Genomic DNA, 24762 nt, shown 5'->3' with positions numbered 1-24762 from the left:
AGAACAAAATATCATTAAAATGATATTGTTACAATAATTTCAAGGTATTGGACTTCTATTTATAAACAACACTTATCTATAGATGTATACAAGAAATTATATTCTGATCAAAACTCAAATTAAAAAAAATCACGGTTGGAAAGAACAAAATATCACTAATATGATATTGTTACAATAATTCTAAGATATTGAGTATCTATTTATAGATTTAACACTCATCTATAAATATATACAAGAAATTATATTCTAATCAAAAGATGAACATACAAGATAAGTCTTCAATTGGAGATGAATTCCAATGACAGTCAAAATTAAAATCTCAATCATGGTCAAATTAGAAATTTCAATTACAAATGAATTTGAATTTTTAATCATAATTATCATATTTTCAAATGATTTAAAAATGAGTATTTGTCAAAATATCAATTTACAAACTTAAGATGCATTAACTAATTGATCGATGATTGAGTTGGACATTTATTCGACCATCGATCCACAGGTGCATCTGCAGTCTAATTGTTAATTGAAAAGATGATTATGACTACTTATCTATAATATCTATAATAATATGAGTGGCTCCAACTCATAATATGGTAACATAATATTTAATCCATATGATAGAAGCTCAAACTATACAAAATTGATCGGTTAATATGAATCAAAGAATGTCTGTGTATAGCACTAAATCTAGAAAATTGTATTCACTATATACTCGACCTACCTATTATGGAGAACCAGCTAGCTCTTCTTCCTACATGCAGTTTCTGTCTTCACAATCTATCTGCAGTTTCTGTCTTCTTCCTATATGCAGTTTATGTCTATATATATCCATTGCAGCTCTTCTTCCAATATCATCCACTGAATTATCCAGAAAGCTCCATATCATCCAGCAGCTTCACATTCTTCTTCTGTTAACAAATATGTCGAATAGGCATCAACTTCGGCATCACTATGAACATCAAACTCGTCCTCCATTAGGTATCTCTTTATGTAATCAAGCTGCTGATCTGGGCACTGCAATGGCTCGAAAGAGAAATCAAGTTTATCAGATTCATCTGTCAACATATTTTGTTGCCAACTATTTATAGGGGTGGTTTTCGCTGAATCCTCTTCAATGTCCCCTGAAATTTTCTCTTTCGTTACTTCACTTATTGCTTCATTGTCGCTGGCACGCCGACGACAGTCGACTACTGCCATGGACGACTCATCATCATCTCCACATTCTGCTCTGATATTGTCTAGCTTGAGCTCTGACTCTACCGCCTTATCCTGAACTATTTTCACCTCCTTTTCATCGTCTCCGAGCAGCCAGTTGCCTGGCGCAGTAGTCGTGGACTCAGACGAGGCAACCGACGTTGCGGAGATTGAACATGGCGACTCATCAGACATGTCGACTGGTTCCACCAGCTCCGAGCGGGAGGAGAAGTTCAATATAGCATGGGGGCCATACAGCACAGATGCAGCTTTGTCATAAGCAAGAGCAGCCTCACGGGCCGAATCAAACGTGCCGAGCCACAGCCTTTTGGCTTTCTTAGGCCACTGGGGGTTGCCACGTATGGGCTTCCGAATCTCGGACACCCACTTCCCCCAAGTCCTCTGCCTGACCCCTCTGTACGAGCAAGCCGAGTTCAAGGGCCCTCCCTTGCCTTTCATGCAACCCTTTCGGGACCCTTTTCTCGGACCCTTTCGGGTCCGCTTCACGCCATCTTTCGTGCAGTCCTCAACCACAGTCTGCTTCTCGTCGTTCTTCTTCTTGACCCGTAAAGCCTCCTCCTCCATTGCTTCACTTGCATTGCGCTTTCTTCCCTGTTTTCTGTTCACAAAGCCAACCATATACACTGGAACAGGATTATGATCAGTAGTTAATCAGTACTCTATCCTGTGATTAATCTGCAACTCAGTGAGGAAATCACAAATCAGATATTCACGGGCGGCCCTTCTGTAATACTGTTAAGATTGAAGTCCTAGACCTAAGGCATGTAAGATATACGAATCATTGATTCCTAAAGGAGGGGGAGGAGGAGGAGATATGATATACAATTTAGAGCATTAAGATATACATATATAGATGTACAAATAAAACATGGAAAACAAGGCAAAAGAAGAAGCTTTCAGTTTCAGTGGAGAGAACTTACTCCGCATCAGACGACACGAATTCTAGAACCAAAGAATACAGTAGAAGAAGAAGACTAATCCCCCCCTTTCGGTTTCCGCGCTGTTGAAGAATCAATAATATAATTCGTAGCTTCCTTGGGGACTAAGAAACTTGTTCTGACAATAAAATCCTTTTCTTAAACCCATAAATACTTACGCGTGGTTCATATACATGAGACGCGGCGGCTTCAATGCTATGCTTTGATTGCCAACGTGGCTTGACCAATTCCATGCTTTTTCTTGGGGCCAAAGTCTATTTTCTTTTTTTGAAAATTTCAAAAACTAACCATATCTTAAATAAAAAACATTTTTAACTCGTTTTTTTTAAAAAAAAAATATTATTAACCCCTCAAACAAATTAATTATACTTTATATAGATGAGGAAGCACAACTTTTAATATCTTTAGGATTTAAAATTTAACCTCTCAAACAAACTTTTTTTTATTCTATAAATTATTTAAAATTAAAATTATCTTTAAATAAAATAAAAAAATTAAAAGACGAGATAATACAACTTTTCCACCATGCAACACGTCGTCTTTTTTCTCCTCCCTAATTTGGAATGAATCCAAATTAGATGAATCTTAATTTGGGTTTGCTCCAAATCAAGGAAGAAGAATAATAACAAGAATTAATGATCGACAATATATTTTCATAGATAAAAAAAGAGAAGAAGAAAAAAAAAACCAAAAAAATCATCCAAACTACAACCCTTCTTCTTTTCCATCCCTAATTTGGAATGAATCCAAACTAGATCATTCCAAATCAAGGAGAAAGAAAAAAATAAATAAAAAAAATAACTGGCTTAATTGACAAAAAGAGAAGAGGAAAAAAAATCATCAATCAAAAAAAGTTTTCAACTAATGAATCTTCTTCTCGTTTTGATTTGTCAATTTTATTTTTAAGTAACTTTAATTTTAGATAATTTAATTAAAATATTAAATAAAATTACAATGTTAGTTGTTACACCTAACAAAAGGAAAATTAACAAAAGGGTTGCATTCGAAAAAAAATTCAAAACACAAGAGTTTCTAAAATCAATTCTAAAGTATAAAAAATATCCTTAAAAATAAATAAAAAAATGTGTATGCAATTTACTCTTTAAAAAAATTAAATAAAATAATAACCTTCAACCATGGCGGGGCTTTCTTTTCACATAGGTTTTAAGAGGTCCACATAGTTATTATTAGAGGTGCGTAATATTTCAGTTAAATAAAAATAATTGAATTAAATTGTCTAAAATTATCGATTTAGTTCGATTCAAATCGTAGGTCGATGTAGTTTAACTTTTAAATTTAACAATTTTAATTATTTCAGTTTGATTCGATCTCTATATTGACAAAAACTAAAATAATCAAACCAACCAAAATATAAAAAAAGACGTCATTTTTTCACTTGTTTTATTTCAATTTTTTTATTTTTTAATCTATTCAAATGTTTTGATTTTTTTTAGTCCAGTCGATTTTTTTCAATATTTTTTGATTTTTTAATTTGTTTGAAAACATATTCGGTTGGTTCAATTTGATATTTGACACAAGTTCATTTTATTTGGTTTGAACAATTCAATCGTGTCAATAACCGAACTTATTAAATTATCATCCCTAATTATCATGATATGTAAGAATATCTAAACATATATATAAATTATAAATACACAACATTAGATTAGATTAAGGTATAATCAATATTAATCTTTAAATTTATTAAATATAATCTATTATCATGTAGATATAAAAACATAACATATCAATCACTTGATATGACAAACGTATTTGTGATAATTATGATTCAAAATCATAATTAATTTGTGATTAAATTTTTTTAATTTAACTGAGATTAAGATTTCAAATTTGAATGCGATTAACATATTATCAAATTTAACTTTAAATAAAATTTAACTCATCTCGAAAAACATCCTTTTAAATTATCTTCTAATTAATATAAAATTTTATATGTACATTTATAAATGATTTAGATCTATAAATAAATACACAATACTTAAAAACTAATTACAATTATATCACTATTATTGTATCAATTTTATCATAATAATATTTTACTTTTTTATTTATAATTTTTTTCAATTTAAATTTTTCACGTTAAATTTTATATTTTTTTTGTATGATTAATAATTTATTTTCAATCCAAAATAATAATAACAGCATTGAATATTGTCTCCCACCAGATCACAGTGCTCATGAGTCAATGACCCCTTATGATCCATCCATCATCCACCAACAAACTCATTAGAATTCAGAATTTGCTTTGACTGATTAACATGATTTCTCTCTACTTAATGCTGATATATTTTGCTTTCAAGAAGTCAATGGGGCTTCAGCTTCTTCTTGACCTTCGAAGAGGCAGAAAGAAAAGAAGAAACCGAGCAGCAAAGAAAACAAAGAACTGGACAAACTTCAAATCCACAAACAAGATTCAAATCAAGGGGGGAAAAAAGGGACAATTTGTAAATACATGGGAGGATTAGTAAAACAAGGGCCTTCAAGCAACAACAAAATGGCATCCTCCCACACTAGACAGAAAATAGGCCACTGCATCCATCAACTTAAGGCCAACCACAACAAACGCTTGGACCCATCATGTCGATTATGCATTTCTTACAGTTTGAGCTCCAAAAATTTGTTCGCACATTCTCCTGTATCGATCTGTAAAAAAGAAGGCGAAAGATGGTAAGATGTATGTAAAGTTTAAAGCCCGGAGATCACAGAATCATTGTACAAGTTTCCTTAGTAAGGCGAGAAAGAGATCATCTTAGTCAGCCAGAACTGGGCACAAAGTAAAGAATGGGATTGGTCAGGCCAGTCAGAACACAACAGGAATTAAATATGCCATGTCTGGATTGTGGCATACAGCTTCCCCATCCCCAAGAGTTACCAAAACAAGAAGCCAAAGCCCACTAAAACTACACTACCGATTAGCCTTACCCGATGACCGTTAGCAGGAGTTGACAGGGGATCGTACTCAAATATGGAAAGCGTTAAACAAAGAGTCCACCACAGAGAATCAAAAACAAGAATTCGTTTACCGTATTCTAGATTTTTTGAAAGCGCAAGTCATCTGAGAATGCTACTGATAAATAAGTTTTCTCCATCCTTCTTTGGCTTCATTTCAACGTTGTATGTCCAGATCTCTTGTTGGTTTGTTTTCTAAGCACAGAGACATCTTCTTCTTCATTAGGAATGATTTGTAAAAGTTCTGTGAGTGACTATTTATCTTTCACAAAACTGACAAGGCAGGTCAGTATTCTCTTACTGTAGTCATTGTATTGAGTGCTATTGCATAGTTTTGAGTTGCAGAATCAGAGTATTAATCCTGTATGGTTGGTGTTGACAACAAAAACTAAGAAGGCGCAACGGAAGAAATTCAATCTGCACAAGTGGAAGAGCTATACAACAACCAAGTTGAGTATTGCACTGGTGTGAAACAAAACAGAAGGGATCTAGGAAAAGGGACCGATAAGGGTTGCATACAGAGGGGTTAGGCAGAGGATGTGGGAAAATTGGGTGGCTGAGATTTGACAGCCTAAGCATGGAAGCAGCCAAATGAAGAAAGCCAAAAAAGCCAGTGGCTGAGCACTTTTGATCGGGCCCTTGAGTCTGTTCTTGCTTATGACAAGGTTCAAGTGTTATCTATGGTCCCAAATTCCCAGCGCTATATTGAACTTTCCCAACAGCTATGAGGAGTCAGTGGAGTTGCCTAATGAGTCGTGTTCAATCACCACAACTCTGGTTGCCTCATCCCACAACAACATTGGGCAACTGGCAGCTCTTGGTGATGATGAAGCAAAATAGTTTGGGGCGAATGGTTTCGGCATCTGACTAGTACCTGCAATGCTACAATGGCTGCAGAGTTGAAGGTCAGGCTCGTGAGAGAATGTGGAGATGATGAGTCCATGAAAGTTGACCATCAGTGTGCCAGTGACAGCGAAGTACAAGTGATGACAGAAAAAATATCAGGGGATAGTCATTCAAGTGATCTTCAAATGCCATAAAAAATATTATTGCGGGCAAAACTTGAAAGAGGAAGTATGAACAACTGATATTGAGGATTCAGCAAAGACTGCCATTTATGAATGTGAACAGAGACAAGAGAGAGATAGTCGTCATCCTGTCCAACTCAGGAACCAGAAGGAAATAATTGCCAACAAGATATGTTGACAGACAAATCATTGTACAATAAACCCTCTGAACCTAACAGCATGAATGGCCCTGCATTGAGACAAGATGGAAACCATGCATCCAATAACTTTGATTTCTCTTTCGAGTCTTTGCAGGGCCAAGATCAGCGTGATTACATAGAGAGACACTAAATGGAAGATGAGTTTGAAATCCAGTCTCTAGCAGTAAATGGCACGGATGACAATCGATTATCTAATTAAGCTCATTCACAGAATATGAGACTATCTGATACATTTTACCTAGTGCAAAATGCCAAAGTAGATGAGTAAATGAAATATTTGTTAACAGAAGAACGTGATGCTGATCTGTGCAGCCAGATAGCACTGAAGGATAAGAAGGAAACACAGACTACATATGTAATTATAATGCCTTAGCACCAGAAATGGCTAATATGAAGCTTTCTGGAACTTAAAATATTACTGACAACTCTCAATTGTAACAAGAAGGAAGATGTGATGATTCTGGCATATACAAGATTTCTACTAGTAGCGAGTTACAGAAAGGACCTACTGATCTCACCTCTGACGTGCATAACTTCCACATGGAGATCCCAGATTAAAGCTCCCATATAATGCAGCAGATGATATTGGAAGAAAGAATGATATGCATGGAGAAGCTAGATTTATCGATAGATTATGAATACAGACGCTGCATATAGAAGAGCAGGTTCTTTATTCACCAGAGAAAGATAAATATAATGAAGCCATTATGCTTAGTGATAAGAGACATTGTTTGATCCACATTGACCAGATTTTGTATAGTTTGACCTTTAACATTTGAGTTATTTCCATTGATAAAATCATACTTCTGCCATTGATCTACTTTGTAACTTGCTTGAACAAATTAGTTTTTATTCTCCCTCCGTCCCTCCCTCCCTCTCAGGGATGAGCACTCATGCACACATGCATGGAGGTGCAAGCTGTCACGTTCCTCGGGGCAGGGCAGTAATTGTCTTTTTTTCTCTTATGCTTGTTGATTGTACTTAGTTGTTAGAGTGGTTGTGCTTTACCGGATTGAACATTCCAGATGGATGTATGCTAGGCTATAAATAAGCCATAGCTAGAAGAGGGAAGGCAGGTTGAGCAATGAAATGAAATCACTCTCTCTCTCTCTCTCTCTCTCTCTCTCTCTCTCAAACTTTCTCCCTCTTTCTTGCTCTGTTTCCCTCCCTTTCCATCTGAATTCTCCCTCCAAATTCCCTCTAATTCCCAATTCTTCCTAAACAATCCCCTTGTCAGATCTGAAGATCTGACAATTGGTATCAAAGCAAGGCGATTACAGCCTTGTCAACGGAGATCACGATGCAGGGGTGAAGCAATTCTGGGCAATCGGACTTATCGCGATTGCTATTAGGTTTTGGGGTGTTCAGCGATTGGAGATTCAAGTAGCAGTCTGAGATCAGATTCAATCATTGGTAATTGGGTTGATCAAGGCTGAGGGAACTAGAATGAAACAGTAGGAAACCCGGTTGGATGCAATGGAGATTGAGTTTTGTCAGAATCGAGAGCAGTTGGAGGATCGATTGGAGTTGACGGAGTTAGGCCTTTGCCAGACTCAGGAGGAGGTGAGTAGGGCAGAAATTCTGGTCATTCAAGAGGCGATGCTATCGTTGGAGAAGAGTGTCCGACCTGAGGTTGCTGGTGTGCGAGAAGATGTAGCGAGCCTCAAATAAGAATTCACCAGAATTGGCCAGCAATTGAGCACTGTCCTGAGTGTGTTTTCCCGGCTGCCTAATGCAAGCTTACCGGTGGACTTCCCTCCAAGGTTCACCATGGCTCCAATCCTAGCGATATAAAGATTCCAACAGCGCACTCCTGATCCTCTGGAAACAGAGGAGCAATCAGCATTTGTACGGGAGACTTCTGCCAGAGGAGTACATACGAATCAGTTTCATACTCCAATGCCAAGGATGGAGATTTTGGCTTTTGAGGGTGACAAACTGCGATGGTGGATCCAATGTTGTGAGCAGTTCTTCCAGCATTATCAGGTGGGAGAAGGCCAGAGGGTGAATCTGGCTTCCGCTTACCTTAACAATGTAGCAAATGCTTGGTTTCAAAGCCGGAGCAGAAGGAGAATTGGGCTGAATTGGCATGAATTCGTGGAGGATTTTTGAGCTTGTTTCAGAGAAGGAACCATGACAAACATGGTAGAGGAATTCAACAAACTTAAGCAGGAAGGTTCAGTCGAGAACTACCAAACCAGGTTTGAGGAGTTGAGATCCCTGCTAATCCTTTCCCACCCATCTTTGGATGAACCGTACTTTGCATCTAGTTTCATCAGTGGGTTGAATGATGAACTTAGACTCACTGTTAAGATGACAGCCAGCCACTGTTAAACGGGCTGCTGAGAAGGCAAGTCTCCAGGAGCTTGTATTGGAAGCGATTGTCGAGAAGTACACGCTCTTCACTGAAGCTCAGCCTCCGTTCAGTCAACAATTGGAAGGAAATCAAGAGAATTCTAAAGATTATCTAACCCTAATGCAGCTAAATCTTCTACTATGGAGGAAAGATGAAAGTTAGGGTTATGCTTTAAATGTGGAGTTACATTCAGTTACGGCCACCAATGTCAAAGACTGTTACTGCACATTGAAGGATTAGAAGAAGAAAGGGAAGAAGATGACAAAAAGGGTTGTTCTCCAAGAAGAAACCGGTGAATGCAAGGTGATCACCGGTCAAACGTGGCAGAAATTATTACAAAAAGAGGCTCCAGAGTCTCAGATCCACTCTATACAGGCTGTCTAGTTTGAAGACAGAACTGAGGCTGAGAAAGAATATTCAACGGCTGCTAACACTGCTACGTTTCAACTCCTCCATGAGGAAACACAAAGGAGAAAGAAAGAAAGAAAGATAAACCAGGCAGTGAAGGCCGGAATTGGTTGATTCGTTGATCCATAGCCAGCTTTTGACATTTCATGGGGACAAGAAATGTTTCAAGGGAGGGGGTATTATCACGTTCCTAGGGGCAGGGCAGTAATTGTGTTTTTTTCTCTTATGCTTGTTGATTGTACTTAGTTTTATAGTCGTTGTGCTTTACCGGATTGTACATTCCGGATAGATGTATTGAATCTCTCTCTCTCTCTCTCAAACTTTCTCCCTCTTTCTTGCTGCTTCCCTCCCTTTCCGTCTGAATTCTCCCTCCAAATTCCCTCTAATTCTCAATTCTTCCTAAACAAACCCCTTGTCAGATCCAAAGATCTAACACATGCTCTCCTATTTGCATGCTTTAGAGGCTGTTTGGCTTACTGAAATTTTTCATAACTTTTAAGCTATTTAGCTTTCAAGTTAAAAGTTAAATAGTGTTTAAGCTGATAATGTGTTTGAATAAATGTACTTTTAAGTTATTAATTAATATTTATGTGTTTGGTTTGAAAAAGATGAAAAACTATTAAAACTTGATAAAAAGACCAAAATAGACATGATGTTGAATGATGTAAAATTTTATTATTAAATGTTAATAAATTATACATAATTATTAAAAATATATTAATACAATATTACTATATATATTACATATGTTATATATAATAATATATATTATTTTGTGTTATATATATACATATAACATATATTATGTTTATTGTTGTTATATATATATATATATACACGCTGCACGTAGCGAGAAGAACTGTAGCCGATGGCTTGAGGCAGCTTTGTTGAACGACGCCGACGACGGATCTGGAGGAGGGGGAATGGCGACGGCGAATCTGGAGAAGGGGCGATGGCGAAGGAGGATCTAAAGGAGGGGAGATAGCAACAACGGCGGTAATGGCAAAAGCTCGAAGATGGGAGAAGAAAGGGACAAGGTGTAAATATTCAAAATGTTTGAGGGCAAAATAGTAATAGCATTAGTCAATGCAATAGCTTCTTTCACAAAAGCTAGGGGGGTACCAGCTTTTCTCAAACGCTATTATAGTAGCGTTTAAGCTACCTAGCATTTAAGCATTTTTGTATTGCCAAACACTTCACTCAAAAACGCTGCTTAGCTTAAAGCTGCTTATGTAGCTTATAAGCGGTCAAACCGCTAAGCCAAACAGCCTCTTAATACAACATTAATACCATGCATGCTACACAACAAACTTCCTTAAATGTCTAACAGAACAAATCAATCATTAGCATAACAAAGTTAAGAGTGCCAAAATTGTCGGTTTGCTTCCAATAAAGTATGATACTGCAAACACAAATATATTAATTGATTCCATAAACTAGAAAAGAAAAAGAAGAATAAGTATGTCACGGACCTGCTGCTATCTTTTAAATTTTTGCTTTTAGCATGGTTAATTTTCTGCTACATTGTAGTTGCTTATTTCCGTTACTGTATTTCCATTCCAGCTAGCAATCGGTTAGGATGTCAGGCAACGTGTAAGGCCTTAGGAAACGACAAGAGAATCTGTTAGGGAAAATGACAAGGCAATCGGTTGTAACCGCTTGAGTGGGCGAGATTCCGACCCCACCGAGTGAGTATATTAACTCTTCCACCCTTTTAGGAGAGGACATGGAATGATTAGAACTTTTTCTCCATTACCTTCTCTCTCATAGGTCTCTGTTCTCCTATTCTCCTCCCTATCTTGCATCTCTGCTCCTCCTTCCTCCCTCTTTACTTCTGTTCGCCCTTGAATCACACTGATTCAAGGTAATTCTCTTTGTCACACCGTGACAAAGTATAATAACAAGCCTATCTCCTAACTTAAACACAGTAAAATATCCATCTTCTATGTCATTCGTTTCAACCAAGCCATGAGAGTACTGTCATGGAACGGACACAACATCTTATTTATTAAAGTTTAACAAAAATTTGAAGAAAAAATGTAGTTATTTGGATATCAAAAGATTTATCCTACCCATTTTATAAGAAGATGAGTTCTTCACAAACCAATAATTTGCATCACTGAGAAATGGAATTGATCATAAGAAAAAAGACAAAATTACCTTAAATAACCAGGAGAATGAGACCTTAAATATCATGCAGCTACTCCATGCCAGCAACTTTGTACCTCAACTTCATATTATGATTTTCCTACCGGGCATTGAAGTTTGTCAGTTCTATTCAAACCATAACCAAGAAGTTATTTTGGGGAAATTTTTCAACAACGTAAATTATTATATTATTTAACACAACTACCCAAAATGCATAAACAACAATGAAAAATGAACCAAATCAGTACTTTGTTAAACAATGCCCTAAGAGTTCACATCAATTTGATCATAAGAAACAGAAAATATTTACTTGTTCCAGGACCCTCGCAGAACTCTTCTCCACGAGCCTTGCCAATCCATCGAGCTTGGCCAGCATCTTTCTATACAATTCCTCCAACTCCACGGTGTAATTTGTGGCCTCAGAGCCTATCAACCGACTCAGCCGCCCAACATCGAACCCCTCGGCCCACACATCGAGGTCCTTCTGATCCTTGGAAACCCTCCTCGTACTCCTTAAGTTCTCGCTCTCCGCCGATCGGTCCTCCGCCATCGAACTCAGCCCACTCAACTTACAAGGCAACGCCGGAAATATAGAGTTAGGCGAAAACGCACCGTAATGGCCGCGGAACGCCGGGCCGATGTTAACCACATCTAGGGTTTTAGCCTGGAAGGACTCGGTGGATAGTCGGAACTGATAGGCTTTGTACTCGTGAGTGTGGATGAGTTGTTCCTGAATCGGCGTCGTCAGGAGGAGAAAGACGCAGGGAGAGAGACTAACGTTGTCGACTTGGACGGAGAGTTGGATGTTGGAGGAGAGAGAACAGGTCACGGAGGATTCACGGAGGGATGGGCGGAGGGGGGTTCTGCGGCGGCCGGAGAACCAGCCGATTAGGGAGTGGTGGTGGTGGTCGGAGGCGGAGGTGGGGAGGAGGCGTTGGAGGGGGGGGATCTTGATGTCGCCCGTGGGGGTATAGAAGGTGGAGGTGGAGGAGGAGCAGACGAAAGATGTGATGGTGGCTATAAGAGTGGGGGATTCGGAAGAGGAGGTGCTGGCGGCGGCGGCGGCGGTGGAGGGGTTGTCGTCGGAGAAGGTGGAACGGGTGATGAGGGAGAACCGGCCAAAGAGAAGGCCGTCGACGTCGCCGGGAGAGGAGGAGAACCTTTGTAGGATGGAAGCTAATGTGGGCCCTAAGATTTGTATCTTCTGCAATTCCAGGTCGTCCATCGCCGCCGGTGTGATGCCAGCGAGGGGTCGATCGAGATCCAGAGAGAGAGAGAGGGGGGGGGGGGGAGAGAGAGAGAAACTGAAACGTGCTTACTGCTTAGGTTAGAGCGCCGAAACATACAGGTACGACGTCGTTTGACGTAGGAAACTTGTTTTGCAATGACATTATCTCGTCGGTAGGCATTGAAATGACTTTATTTTAAATATTTAAATAAAAAATTGCCTAACAATCTTCCAAATTAAGTTTTCTTTTAGTTAAATATATATATCGTGCTGGACTAACGGGTTGTTGTTGAGATGTTTTAAATTTCAATTAAAGGGGCACCTCAATTTTATATTTATATTTTTGATTTGTCAATCTATGAAATGGAGCCTATGTTGCACGGAAACAGAAACGGGAAACGTTTCGATAAGAAATGGAAACGTGGAAACGGACGTTTTTCTAAAAAAATAGGCATAAATAGAGTCCAAAATAGGAATAGGAAACGTTTCGAAAACGGAGAAACGGCACCTATGAGGTGTTTCCGTGCAACATAGAATGGAGCAACATTTCATTAGTCTATTAGTCTACTGTTTTATCCCTCAATTCAATTGAAGTCCAACTCCTCGTCAGCATTGGAAGGATTATCTTTCCTCATTGTTAGGATTGTAATTAAATTAAATTAAACACAATAAAATTCAACTCGGTAGAGTTTTGATAAGTTCAAATGTTAACTCCAGTTTAAAAATATATTTAAATTTAACTCGTCAAAAACTCAATTATTATTTTAAACGAGTTTGAATTTTGAACCAACTTGTTTAATATAATAGATGAATTTTTGAAATAAAAAAAAAATCCACAACAACAATAGTGCCCCTAAACAACATGCTTTTCAATTGATCTAATAATTTCATATATATATATATATATATATATTATCTCTGTGTCAAAATGTATGAGCCGATTGACATGACTCCAGATCTACCCAATTTCATTAACCAATTTCGTCAACAATGCCCCCATATAATCTTCCGAGCCTCAGATACGGGCAGCAACGGCGGGGGCGGGAGAAGCATCGGCGCTGGAGGCGAAGCCGGTGAGGAACGAAACGAAACCGGCGGAACCCAGTTCTCGGTCGTCCAGAAACAGGTCTTCCGGAATCCGGAAAGCGCCGTGAACAAAAACGATTGCAAAACCGCCGATTAGAGCGTAAGTGAGGACCGATCCCACACTGGTGAGGAAGATCACGAGGAGGCTGGAGAGAACGAGGAAAGCCTAGGGTTTCTCTCTGGGTGAAGCTGCGGCCGAGGATGACCAGCTGGGGATCGGCCGGGCGGAGGAGGTAGAGGAAGAGCCAGGCGGCGAGGAGGGCGGCGAGGAAGAGGAGGGCGACGGGGTGAGTGAGGAGGGAGACGAGGAGGACAAACAAAATGACGGAGAGGTAGTTGATGCGGAAGTAGGAGAAGTTCCGGCGGGATCGGAGGCTGGCATCGGAGAGGGAAGAGGGCTTGGATAAGGCGGAGCGGTCGAACAGCTCCGCCCACGGGCGCCGGTGGGAGAGGCCGGCACGGAGAGTGCCGGTGTAGTGGGAAATGAGCCCTCGGAAGGATGTGGCGGCGATCGGCGTGGCAGTGGTGGCTTGTGGGTTTGAGATTGGCAGGGTGGGGGAAGCAGCGGCCATTGACATTCTGAGAAATCTGAGAGAGACAGACAGAGAGAGAGAGAGGGTGGTGGAAGACGAGTAAACGATCGAAGAGAGGACGTTTCGAATTGGGTATCACTGTTACTTTAACCGTAATACGTTGTTGGTGAATCCAGTGAGCCTATATATCACAGCCCAGCCCATAATATTTTGGGCCCAAGCTCCTATTGAGATGAACAAGCACTGTTAAAGAAGATGTATATTTATTGGTGATGGAGGAAGGATTAAGCAAAAGGCACTAAAGTATTGTCGAACATATATAATACTGTGCCACAAGATAACAGCAAAGTACATAATATCACACTATCATAGCTGTTACAGCACCAAGTTACAACTCAAATGAGACACTGCTTCCATGGAAAAGCATCCAGTTGAAAACAGATTCAGGATGAGCGCACAAGTGACACAATCTAGAAGGTGGATCCATTCCATCCGACTTCAGATCCCTGCGAAATAAATGAAGACATTAGCACCGTCTAGAACACCCCCCCCCCCCGGCCAAAAAAAAATAGCACTGCAGTGAGTAACTAAGTCTCTCTCCCCATCTATCTCTATATGAATTCTCATATAACTGGGAGAAAGAAAACTGAAATTCTTTCTTTTCCCTCTTAAACAGAGGAGAAAAACCACGATACTGACATCATAAGAAGTAGAAAGGAGTAAAAGGCTTTTCAGCTCATCTGAACAGCAAAGGTTCATTTACATTAGCTAGTACTGGTGTAAAGCATGTAGACACTGTGCATATTCTTGACTTTGATGGGCCTAAACAAACAGGAAATTTGCAATGAGAATAACAAGCACATGGCAATGGCTCATTCACGCAATAATTCATTGAGTTAATATAGCTTGCCTTTGCTTCATAGAACTTCAGGTAGAATCGTGACTTGGGAACAGACAATTTGGTTTCAAGGATGGCGGAGATTGCAGCACTAAGCTTCTTGTTGTTGTCTGGGTTCAGGCCCCCTATGGACAACAGCTCACCATAGGCTGCTGGCTGTTCAGTCCCACCAAAAGACATGGGTATGGAACCCTTCAACACGATCATCACATACTGCAAATAACAACCGTAAATCTGTTTATATCACCCCAAAAAGGCCATTTAAGGTTTAAGCACAAGAAACGACCTCTTTGCCCGGATGTAACATAGGAATTGAGAACTATGAGTAAAACTGAACTGAATAGCCATTCAGTTGGAATCAAGAAAATAGTGATCTCCTGTGCAATGGTGAAGACATGGCTAAACCAATTGCCTAAAAAGTTTAGTTAAAGACGGGTATTTTCCTGTCTGATGTGATCAAAGTTATCAAACCCCATCTAAGAGTACTAAGCCAATAATCTGTTCCCTCTTCAAAGAGAAGAACAAGGACACAACTCAACAAGAATACATTAATAGTTGAAAACACCATAATGCAAAAGCCTTAAGAGAAAGACACTAAAATAAAAAATAATTGTTCCATCTCATTAAAGAGAAAGAGAGAGCGGGGAAAATACAAATGCCATTTCAACATTTAAGTCCAATATCCGTGTCAAACCAAAACAAGAAACAGCTATTTTTTTAATCAAATATTATTTTAAATGAATGAAAGAAAAAGGAATATGTATGGAAAATAAAACACGTGAATGAAAAAAAGAAAACAGAAAGAAGCAATCCTCACTAAAGAGTGGTTTTTTTTATTTATTTAAAAAAAAAAAAAAAAAAGAGTGGTTTTGCACATGCTGATTGCCGCAGATTGTAATCTGTATGCGATATTGCACATCTAGTTTTCATTTACCTCATCAAAAAACTAATAAACAGAAAACATTTGTTTCTACCTTTTTCCTACTGCTCAGACAAATCCAATATCCAAAAATAGCATTAGAATGTGGAACTGGAAACATGCAGAGTAAAAGTACTTAAAAGCAATGCTGGTACCAACAGATCCATCAAAATTTGATAAAGTGAAAGCATCAAAGAAATTAAAGGGAATGAAACCATGTATCACCCAAGTAATCAAATTCCTCAACCAGCTTCAGGATACTTCATTCAGCATAAATCACATTTTTAAGTAGTGAATTAGCATATGCTCCACAAAGTAAAGGGAGGCAAAAAGCCTTCAAGTTAGCAAAAAGGCTATTTGATGTTTGTTATCAATGGGCAAAGAAAAAAGAAATGCACAAAAGAAGGTGCATTGCATTCACTAAACAATCGTTTAAACAAACAGTTAAATGCAATTGTCCCTTAACAGCTGTGGACTGTCCAAAAACTATAAATGGTCAACAGCAATTCTAATGCTCTGTTCAGATCCAGGATTTTCCCAGGAAAAGGAAAATCAAATCACTTGTACAGTTTTCCTGTATGGTAAAACCAAGGAAATAATTGTTCATAAGAAAACCTTTTCATTTTATTATCATTTCTCCAACCTATACACACAAAATATTGTTTCAACTATTCATTTCCCTTGTTTGTTCTTTTCCTTTTCTTCACTCCCCCCCTTCCCCCAACAAATAAATCTTAGTTCCAAGTTCAAATCATCGTCTACAGAAAATCACTGCGCATATTTGATAAACAATACGACAATCTCATCATCTGAACTTGACCAAGAAAACTACGAAAATCACAGGTCAAATATAATATGCTGAAATCAGAGAGAGAGAGAGAGAGAGAGAGAGAGAGAGTAAATACAGCTTCAGGTTTGCCGATGATTTTGGCGACGGTGGAGGTGGCCTCCTTGAGGATGGAGGAGGTGTCGACGCCATCCAGGCTGATGTTGGTTGAGAGGTTCAAGCACGGCATCTTCTCAGGCGAATCAAAAACCCTAACTCTTTGTCTCTTTCTCGAGTGCTCTGCTCAGCTCAACTCTCCTCCCTCTCCCTCTCTCTCATCCTATATATTGAGGTAGACGGTGACGACCGAATCTCTCCGGTTACCGATTATGCCCTCTGCTTAGAATTCCGAAAACACCCCTCAGTCTCACTTATCTAATTTTATTTTCCAAATCTACCCCCAATCTGTCTCTAATTTTCTAAGATTAATATTTTAATATTTTATAAAACTAAATTACATTAATCTTCTACTGAATATATAGAAATTAAACCCATTCTATAATGCCTATAACTGCACATAGATGCCCCCTAAAAGTCTTAATATTTCACCAATTGACCATATCATAAGAAGACACGTCTTAAATGGAAAAAAATATAAACCACGTGATGCCACACTTGGAATTTTTTTTGGACTGAAAAAGTATATGCCACGTGATGCCACACTTTTTTAAAATTTGTATCCAACTAATTATCTTAATTGCAAAGTACGTCCCTCCTTATGCCACATATTGTCCGTAAGCCCAAATATAATTAATCCTGTTTAAGCATACAATACTACATTTAATTTATTATTATACTTATTTAATTTTCTAATTTTTGTAGAGTAGGGTCGTCTATCTTAGGAAAACCCTAGAAATTTTGGATAATCATGGAGATTAGAGGAGTAGTCCTAAGTTTTAGGACGTTTATATATATAAATAATGACAGATAGATTCTATATATAGGCCCTGCTGGGCTTTGGGCTGTTGGCTGGGCTCTGCATACGGGCCCATAAAGCAATAGCCTTGATCCAATTTTGAAATTCAGCAAACGTTGAATTTGAAACTTAAATATAGTTAAAATTTAATTTAATTTTTATGATCTAACTCTGAGGAAAAATATCTTTTTAAAAATCACAGTATATAAATATTTTACTTAAAAATAAAAATACATATATATATAAATTATGTTGAAAACGGAAAAAAAAAAGGTCAATCAGAATAAGCCCACATTAGTTTGATCTTCAATTCAAGATTTCTGTAAATTTAGATTACATCTCAAACTTATTGAGGATGAGTTTAGCCCAAATATGAACACCAATACATTTAGGTGAACAAAGTGGACATTGCCCCTGATGATGTGTTATTGGCAAAAATTCATCAAAAGACTAAGATTGCGTTGTTTTTACTATTTTTTAAGTTATTTTTAATTTTTTAAAATAATAAAAATAAATTCTTTTTGTTGTTTTTAAAAATATATTTTTGTAAACAAAAAATATTTATAAAGAAAACTCAAAATAACAAAAAATTATTATCAGTGTTTTCATCCAAAATAAACTCTAAACTTAAAATATATTTATTTATTCATATTTTATTATTATAATGGAAAAAATATTACAAAATTCATTAACTTTAAAATGTATATATATTTTTAATAATATATTAATATTAAATATTTCTAATTTACTGAATAATCAAATTTATTAAATAAAATATTATTAAAAATTATTTTCAAAATTTCAAAGAGAACGCGTTTACAATTTTTTAAAAATAAATTATCAAAACTAAAAACTGAAAATAAATTTAAAACTCAAAATTAAAAATTAAAAAATAAAGAGAACATAGCCTAAGAAATCTACAATTTTTAAGCTTTTAGGAGAATCATACGAAAGAACAAGCCTGAAGAATTAAAGGTTGGGAGACCATAAATCTTAAATTATAGTTTACTAGAGATCTTAAGCTAAGAGACCTATAGTCTCTTAAAGACTGCTTGATGGTTGAAAGTTGAGAACATATACTAGGAGTCAATTTTTGTCTGTCGAAGATTGTAAGTCGCTATTTAATTTTTTTTTAATTGGGAAAGGGTTTTAGAATATTAAAATAAAAATTATCTAAAATAATTTTAATTCTAGTATAATTCGGAAAGTCCTATATTTCTTTATAAATAAACTTTAATTTTAAAAAATGTATATCTCTGATATTAGTTTTAATACAGCTTTCAAGTCTCTAATGTTTAATTTAAATATCAAAATATTTGAATGAAAAATATTTTTTATTTTTTAATCATTCTCTTTCTTATAAAAATCAAGCTAATGATATTTTGAGCCAATCAATTTATTATTGTATTTAAGGGACAAAAGCCCCCAATGCTGCACACTTGAGGGAACTAAGAGGAGTGGCATCTTTCTTTTTCATCAGCTGTAGTCTCCTAGTTTAAGTTTTGTACATGTACCATAAAGTTGAGGTATGGAGAAGATTGCATGTCTGATATCCACCAAACTCAAGGACCTCTCTCTGTTTCTCTTTTTTTTTTCATTGTTTTTTACCAACCATGAAAGATGGGAAAGGATTGAAAAAGAAGGCGACGTTTTGCTTTTTCATTGATAGAGAGAGGGTACAAGTTTGAAAATAGATGGTTTTTTTTCTGTAAAAAGAACCAGTATCGTCCCTCACTTCACCTATTTAATCAGTTTCTGTAAACTGGTTTGATGATTGAGCTTCATTTTTGTTGCACCTATCCCCTTAGACTCAATAAGGAAATATCACATAAGATTCAAACAAGATAGCATTAAGTTTCACAATCGACAATTCTAAATCTTAAACACTATACAGTTCTATTAAATAATCACTCTTGTGGGTAAAAGAAATGGTTTTCGAAAGGGCTTTAAATATGGTGTAAAATTACAGTAAAACTTGAAGAAATAGGATAAAAGGCAGGTACCAAGTAGCTTAGAAGTTAGAACTGCGAGATTCTGGGGGGGAGAGAAAGGGAAGGGAAGGGAAGGCAACAGGCATGGCTGTTCGTGGGGGGTGCTGCTGCATCATGCACGGCATGGCATGGGAACTTGGAGCTGAAGGCTGCAGCACCAAACTTAATTGCATCAATCAATCTATCTATCAGAATCCAAAGCCCATGGTGCTTTAGCCAATGAAAGGGCTCCACGAAGACCAAATAATTTTTCAAATTTATGGTGATTGTAGAATCAGCCACCACCAGGGTCAAGAAGATTTCTTCTTGTCTGGAGCTCTCAGAGCAGGTGTGTAAACAGTACAGACTAACCATTTTCATCTTCAAACAATGCTGCAGTGTTCAAACTTCTAACTGCCCATTTTCACACCAGTTCCTACTCCCATCACACAGAGCCTGCAGTTCTGGAGGAAATTGAAAATTGGGTTTAAATGTACTTAATAATTAACAAATCATGTGAACTAAATAAGTCATTTACAGTTAACCAGCTCATGCCTGACCCTTTTCTCTTTTCAATATATTTGTCACTTGGGTTAATGTTTCGTGTCCATAAATGCAAAAATTATCTTCAATCAAGGTAAGCCTTTTTAACAGATTCCTATCTTCTGGACAAGCTAAGCTACCAAATAATTGCGCCCCATTTGAGTGAGCCCTACTAAGTTTGAAATTTGAGGCAGCATTGCACATGCTTCTTCACAACTTTGGGGCCCTAAGCAAAGCAAATTTCCTCACCTATTCACGCTATTATGGGACAGCAGTTGGTGCCGTGAGCCAGTGATTTTGATTAGCTTGGCGAGGCACTTTCATCATTTTCCCCATAACCAGGATCCTTGCCCATCAAAGGCAGAGATTTCGTGCATCTCTTTAGCCGCAGATAATTAATTGCAGGCCTGTATATAGAAGCCATTACCATTAGGACGCTTCTCCCCTTTTAATGGGACAGATTGATGATTAAAGTGGAGTTTATCAACTCAGGCTGTTCACTTAAAGTCAAAAAGTAAAATTGATTCCAGTATCCTAAAGTTAAAGATCAAAACCCTATATTTCTCAATTTCTTTCCTCTTTCCCCCTTTAAACAATAATTTCTCACAGGTTTCCATGCTAATCTGTATGTGTGTCTCCTCCTTTGTGCTTTCCATCCTTTTCTAGTTTTCATGGCTGTATTTCCTATTTTCTTTTACATTTCTTTTTAGTGGGTAAAGTTTTATTTATTTATTTATTTTCTCATTGAATTAATGGGTAACATGATTGATTACTGCCCAAAACTAGCAGCCCTTTTCAAATATTCAGATCCCCAGAAATACCCATTTCCAATCCCTTGATTAATTGAAGTGAAGTGGGTGCTACTAATTGAGGCCATGGGCACATGTTTTAGGTCACCACTGATCACTTTAACATTATAATTACCCCAAACATCATTAAACAGGTAACTTTATCCTTTGGTCTGCCCCCATCAAGCTTCATGACCCAATAGATAATTTATATAATTTGGCAATTTTTACTTAAATTTACGAGATGGGAGAGGAGTTGATCTTTTCAATGTCATGGAAAGAAACTTAACTAATTATATTTGCATGATTAATTTACTGAGCTCTGAAATTATTTAAATGTATTTTATTATGTGTTATATATATATATATGTATGTGTATGTATATATAATAATGAAAGGCATTTAATTAATTTCACGTTCCGCCCTAACATAAAACATGTTTAGAATATTCTAGAAAATAGTATCACCATATATATACACATACTCATTTATGACATATTTTGTGATATTTATATATTATTATATTTTATGTCATAATGATGGTTAAAATTTAACACAAGAAGTTGTATCTCAACCTTGGGTTTAACCACACTTTACTTAACTTCTTGCAAGGGTAGAGCTCAATCTCCTGATATATCATTCGATACTTAAATTACTCTTGTTATTAAATATAAAATAAAATAATGTATTTGTTTCTTGAAATTCGTTTCTTTACATAAACATGCCCTGAGATGGAAAAAATGTTATAGTGTGGCTATGTGAATGAACAGTCAAATCCCAAATCATGACCCAATTTGAAAAAATAGAGATTTAAGTCCAAATCTAATTAAATTCAAATTCAAATTTAAAGATATTGGAACATAAGTTGTCTTTTTTAAGGAAGGGTGTTTTTATATATTTTTTCACAACTAAAATACTTTTTATCATGTCACATTAATGCAAATATATAATATATAAATTCACAAGTGTCATGAAAAATATATTTTAGTATTATTTATTTTATAGAAGGGGGTAAATAATATCCTTCTCCTTCCCACGCAAAACACTCGTGTTTGAAAAATGAGGCGCTAAGATTAATAATTCTGAAAATTAAATGTTAAAAAAGAGGGGCTACGGTGAACGGCACACGAAACCCGTGGGCCCATCGCAACAGCCTTTCCGAACACATTACCTTTGATAAGTCTTGTAATTAATTAAAGGCAAACAAACAGACCTCAACAAAAAGGACTAAAATATAACATTTTGATATATAAATATTCTATTTTAAGTATCAAAATTAGATATTTGGGATGGATTAGTGAAGACTTTTTATTAATAAAGTTAATTTTAGAGTGTATTTATTATGTTTTGCAATTCAGTGTTTGGTCATGTGGTATTGAAGAAACAAGAGATTAGAAGATGGTATTATATAGGGAACAGAGACGCCGCGGGAGCAGGCGTTAATGGTCTTCTCTCTGTCCTCATTCTCTCCATCTCTCTCTCTCTCTCTTTCTGCCTTGGTGTCTCTGTCTCTGTCCGTCTTTGCAAATGCCATTGCAGCAACAATCTCTGTAATTTGCTTCAGAGAATCCAAACACAGTGCGTTGCATACGATACCGTCATCGTTCTCTCTTCTCCATCTCGCCAAACAGTCGATCGCCATGGAAACTTCATCACCTATCTCAACCCAACACCAAGCGCCGGCGGCGGCCCCTAAGAAAGGCTTCGTCACCGCTCTGATGGAGGTGGCCACCACTCTCCGGACCCCGTCCTTCCGGGAAGACACCTACGTCGTCTCCCGCCTTAAGCCGGCGGAGAAAAAAGCCCTCCAAAATCTCAAAGACAAGCTCTCGTCTTCGCTTCTCCTCCCTCCATCTGGGGCGTCCCTCTCGTCGACGGCGACGACCGGGCCGATGTCATCCTCCTCAAGTTCCTCCGGGCCCGAGACTACAAAGTCTCCGACTCCTTCGACATGCTGGTGAAGTGTTTAGCTTGGCGCAAAGACTTCGAAGCCGACGAGATCCTCGACCAGGACTTGGAGTTCAAGGAACTGGAAGGAGTGGTGGCCTACATGAACGGCTACGACAGAGAAGGGCACCCAGTTTGCTACAATGCGTACGGAGTTTTCAAAGACAAGGAAAGGTACGAGAAAGTTTTCGGGGACGATGAGAAGCTCCAGAAGTTTCTGAAATGGAGAGTTCAGGTGCTGGAGAGAGGGATCAAGCTTCTGCATTTCAAACCTGGTGGGGTTAACTCCATCATTCAGGTCACTGATCTCAAGGACATGCCCAAGCGAGAGCTCAGAGCCGCCTCCAATCACATTCTCTCTCTCTTCCAAGATAATTACCCTGAAATGGTCGCCCGTAAGGTAAGTCATTTTTCTTTGTGCTCTGTTTCAAACTATTTTTGTTAAATTAAGAGAAGAAGAAACGACACAAAAAGATCGGTAACCTGATTCAGTGATTGGTGGGTGAAAGCAGATTTTTATCAATGTACCATGGTACTTCAGCGTGTTGTATTCAATGTTCAGTCCGTTCCTGACCCAACGAACCAAGAGCAAGTTTGTGATCTCTAAGGAAGGGAATGTTGCAGAGACTCTATACAAGTCAGTACAATCTCTGCTAATTCTTTGTTTGTTTGTTTGTTTGTTTGTTTTTCTACATTTTTCTCTCTCTTTTTAAGGTTTAGGGATCTGGGTTTGGCGATTGTTGTTCATTAATTTGTACTAAACTTTTACATTATGATTATTATTATCATTATTTTTTATTTGGCTGCATAATGATTCTGCTTTCTTTGTCGCTTGCTAATGCCTGTATTTCCAGACAGTGTGCTTCTCGAAAATTGGCTTCTGTTTTTGTTATCTTTGTCCCCCGTGTTTGTCCTATAGTTGTAATGAAAAACTTGACCCAATCCTTTCTGGGTTCTTGTTTTCTTCATCAGCTTGCTTAATTTTTCTGACCAGGTTCATCAGGCCAGAGGACATTCCGGTTCAGTACGGTGGACTAAGCCGGCCCAGTGATCTGCAGAACGGTCCGCCAAAGCCGGCGTCGGAGTTCAGCGTGAAAGGAGGAGAGAAAGTGAACATCCAAATCGAGGGCATTGAGGTATTTATATCTCATTTGCTAAAAGCATTCTTAATTCTGCTGTTTCGTTTAGAAACTGAGAATTTATTGGTAATTAATTAGGCTGGTGCAACAATAACATGGGACATTGTGGTGGGTGGCTGGAACCTGGAGTATAGCGCAGAGTTCCTGCCGGTGTCGGAAGGCAGCTACACAGTGGCTGTGGAAAAGCCTAGGAAGATCGCCGCCACCGAGGAGGCGATTCACAACTCTTACACCACCAGGGAAGCCGGCAAAATGGTGCTATCTGTCGACAACTCCGCGTCCCGGAAAAGGAAAGTCGCCGCCTACCGGTACTTGGTCCGCAAATCCACGGCTATCTAAGCTTTCAGTAAAACTCCCCGGCGGCATAGTCGCTGTGTCTACTTTTTCTTTGTTAACGTTGTTTGTGGACTTTAATATTATGGTGTATAAAATGGTGGGATTACTACATTTTGTTCAGCGATCAGCACAGAAAACACAACCTCCCCCCACCAAAAAAAAAAAAAAAAAGCAGCTTTACTTTGCTTAGCATTAGTAATTTGATCACACATCTGGGTTTGCTGTTTGGGTGCTCTGATTTCGCGGCACTTCTTCTTCTTCGGGGTGCGGGAAAGGGAAAAGCGGGGGGGGTGGAAATTGACTGGTCTTCTTTTTGGTGTTTGGCTGGGGAGAAAATTTGGCTGAAAAGTGAGATTGGCGTGTTTGTATT

At 37.8% G+C, this 24762-nt stretch overlaps 4 protein-coding genes and 1 pseudogene across 6 annotated transcripts; 1 reads left to right on the top strand and 4 right to left on the bottom strand.

Moving 5' to 3' along the window:
- Positions 1–310: 310 nt before the first annotated feature.
- LOC127790536 (dehydration-responsive element-binding protein 2C-like) lies at positions 311–2277 on the bottom strand. Of its 2 annotated transcripts, none has more exons than XM_052320087.1 (2): positions 2136–2277; positions 311–1838 (listed from the first exon to the last, which is right to left on the bottom strand). In XM_052320087.1, exons 1-2 carry the CDS (start codon positions 2140–2142, stop codon positions 883–885), a joined length of 963 nt encoding a protein of 320 aa, XP_052176047.1. In that variant the 5' UTR covers positions 2143–2277; the 3' UTR covers positions 311–882. The 2 variants fall into 2 exon arrangements, with proteins under 2 accessions (XP_052176047.1, XP_052176048.1); XM_052320088.1 differs by having other exon boundaries at positions 311–1813; positions 2136–2274.
- A 2150-nt stretch (positions 2278–4427) lies between these two features.
- On the bottom strand, positions 4428–12564 carry LOC127790769 (uncharacterized). Its single transcript, XM_052320432.1, has 3 exons — positions 11574–12564; positions 11276–11363; positions 4428–4817 (listed from the first exon to the last, which is right to left on the bottom strand). The coding sequence occupies exons 1-2, from the start codon at positions 12486–12488 to the stop codon at positions 11316–11318; spliced, it is 963 nt and encodes a 320-aa protein (XP_052176392.1). The 5' UTR covers positions 12489–12564; the 3' UTR covers positions 4428–4817; positions 11276–11315.
- An 821-nt stretch (positions 12565–13385) lies between these two features.
- LOC127791177 (PRA1 family protein B4-like) lies at positions 13386–14205 on the bottom strand (annotated as a pseudogene).
- Positions 14206–14356: 151 nt separating this feature from the next.
- Positions 14357–17020, bottom strand: LOC127791178 (uncharacterized). Of its 2 annotated transcripts, XM_052321013.1 has the most exons (4): positions 16833–17020; positions 15021–15221; positions 14874–14932; positions 14357–14616 (listed from the first exon to the last, which is right to left on the bottom strand). In XM_052321013.1, exons 1-3 carry the CDS (start codon positions 16941–16943, stop codon positions 14879–14881), a joined length of 366 nt encoding a protein of 121 aa, XP_052176973.1. In that variant the 5' UTR covers positions 16944–17020; the 3' UTR covers positions 14357–14616; positions 14874–14878. The 2 variants fall into 2 exon arrangements, with proteins under 2 accessions (XP_052176973.1, XP_052176974.1); XM_052321014.1 differs by lacking the exon at positions 14874–14932 and having other exon boundaries at positions 16833–17019.
- A 5346-nt stretch (positions 17021–22366) lies between these two features.
- LOC127789625 (patellin-6-like) lies at positions 22367–24628 on the top strand. Its single transcript, XM_052318562.1, is given in 5 exon segments — positions 22367–22806; positions 22809–23317; positions 23430–23554; positions 23912–24053; positions 24135–24628. Coding segments are annotated over 5 exon segments (1431 nt in total). The 5' UTR covers positions 22367–22412; the 3' UTR covers positions 24396–24628.
- The last annotated feature ends 134 nt before the right edge of the window (positions 24629–24762 follow it).

The sequence above is a fragment of the Diospyros lotus genome, chromosome 14 (assembly GCF_014633365.1).
Source record: "Diospyros lotus cultivar Yz01 chromosome 14, ASM1463336v1, whole genome shotgun sequence".
NCBI lineage: Eukaryota > Viridiplantae > Streptophyta > Magnoliopsida > Ericales > Ebenaceae > Diospyros > Diospyros lotus.
Note: the sequence above shows the minus strand (reverse complement) of the source record. Positions and strands in the feature narration are given on the sequence as shown.

Excerpts from the sequence above, each read along its gene's own strand:
- LOC127791178 (XM_052321013.1), bottom strand. The coding sequence starts at position 16,943 with ATGCCGTGCTTGAACCTCTCAACCAACATCAGCCTGGATGGCGTCGAC. Across the intron at positions 15,222-16,832 it reads TCATCGGCAAACCTGAAGCT|TATGTGATGATCGTGTTGAA; the intron begins GTATTTACTCTC and ends TGTTATTTGCAG. Across the intron at positions 14,933-15,020 it reads TGAAGTTCTATGAAGCAAAG|GCCCATCAAAGTCAAGAATA; the intron begins GCAAGCTATATT and ends CTGTTTGTTTAG.
- LOC127790769 (XM_052320432.1), bottom strand. The coding sequence starts at position 12,488 with ATGGACGACCTGGAATTGCAGAAGATACAAATCTTAGGGCCCACATTA. Across the intron at positions 11,364-11,573 it reads CTGCGAGGGTCCTGGAACAA|GAAAATCATAATATGAAGTT; the intron begins GTAAATATTTTC and ends AATGCCCGGTAG.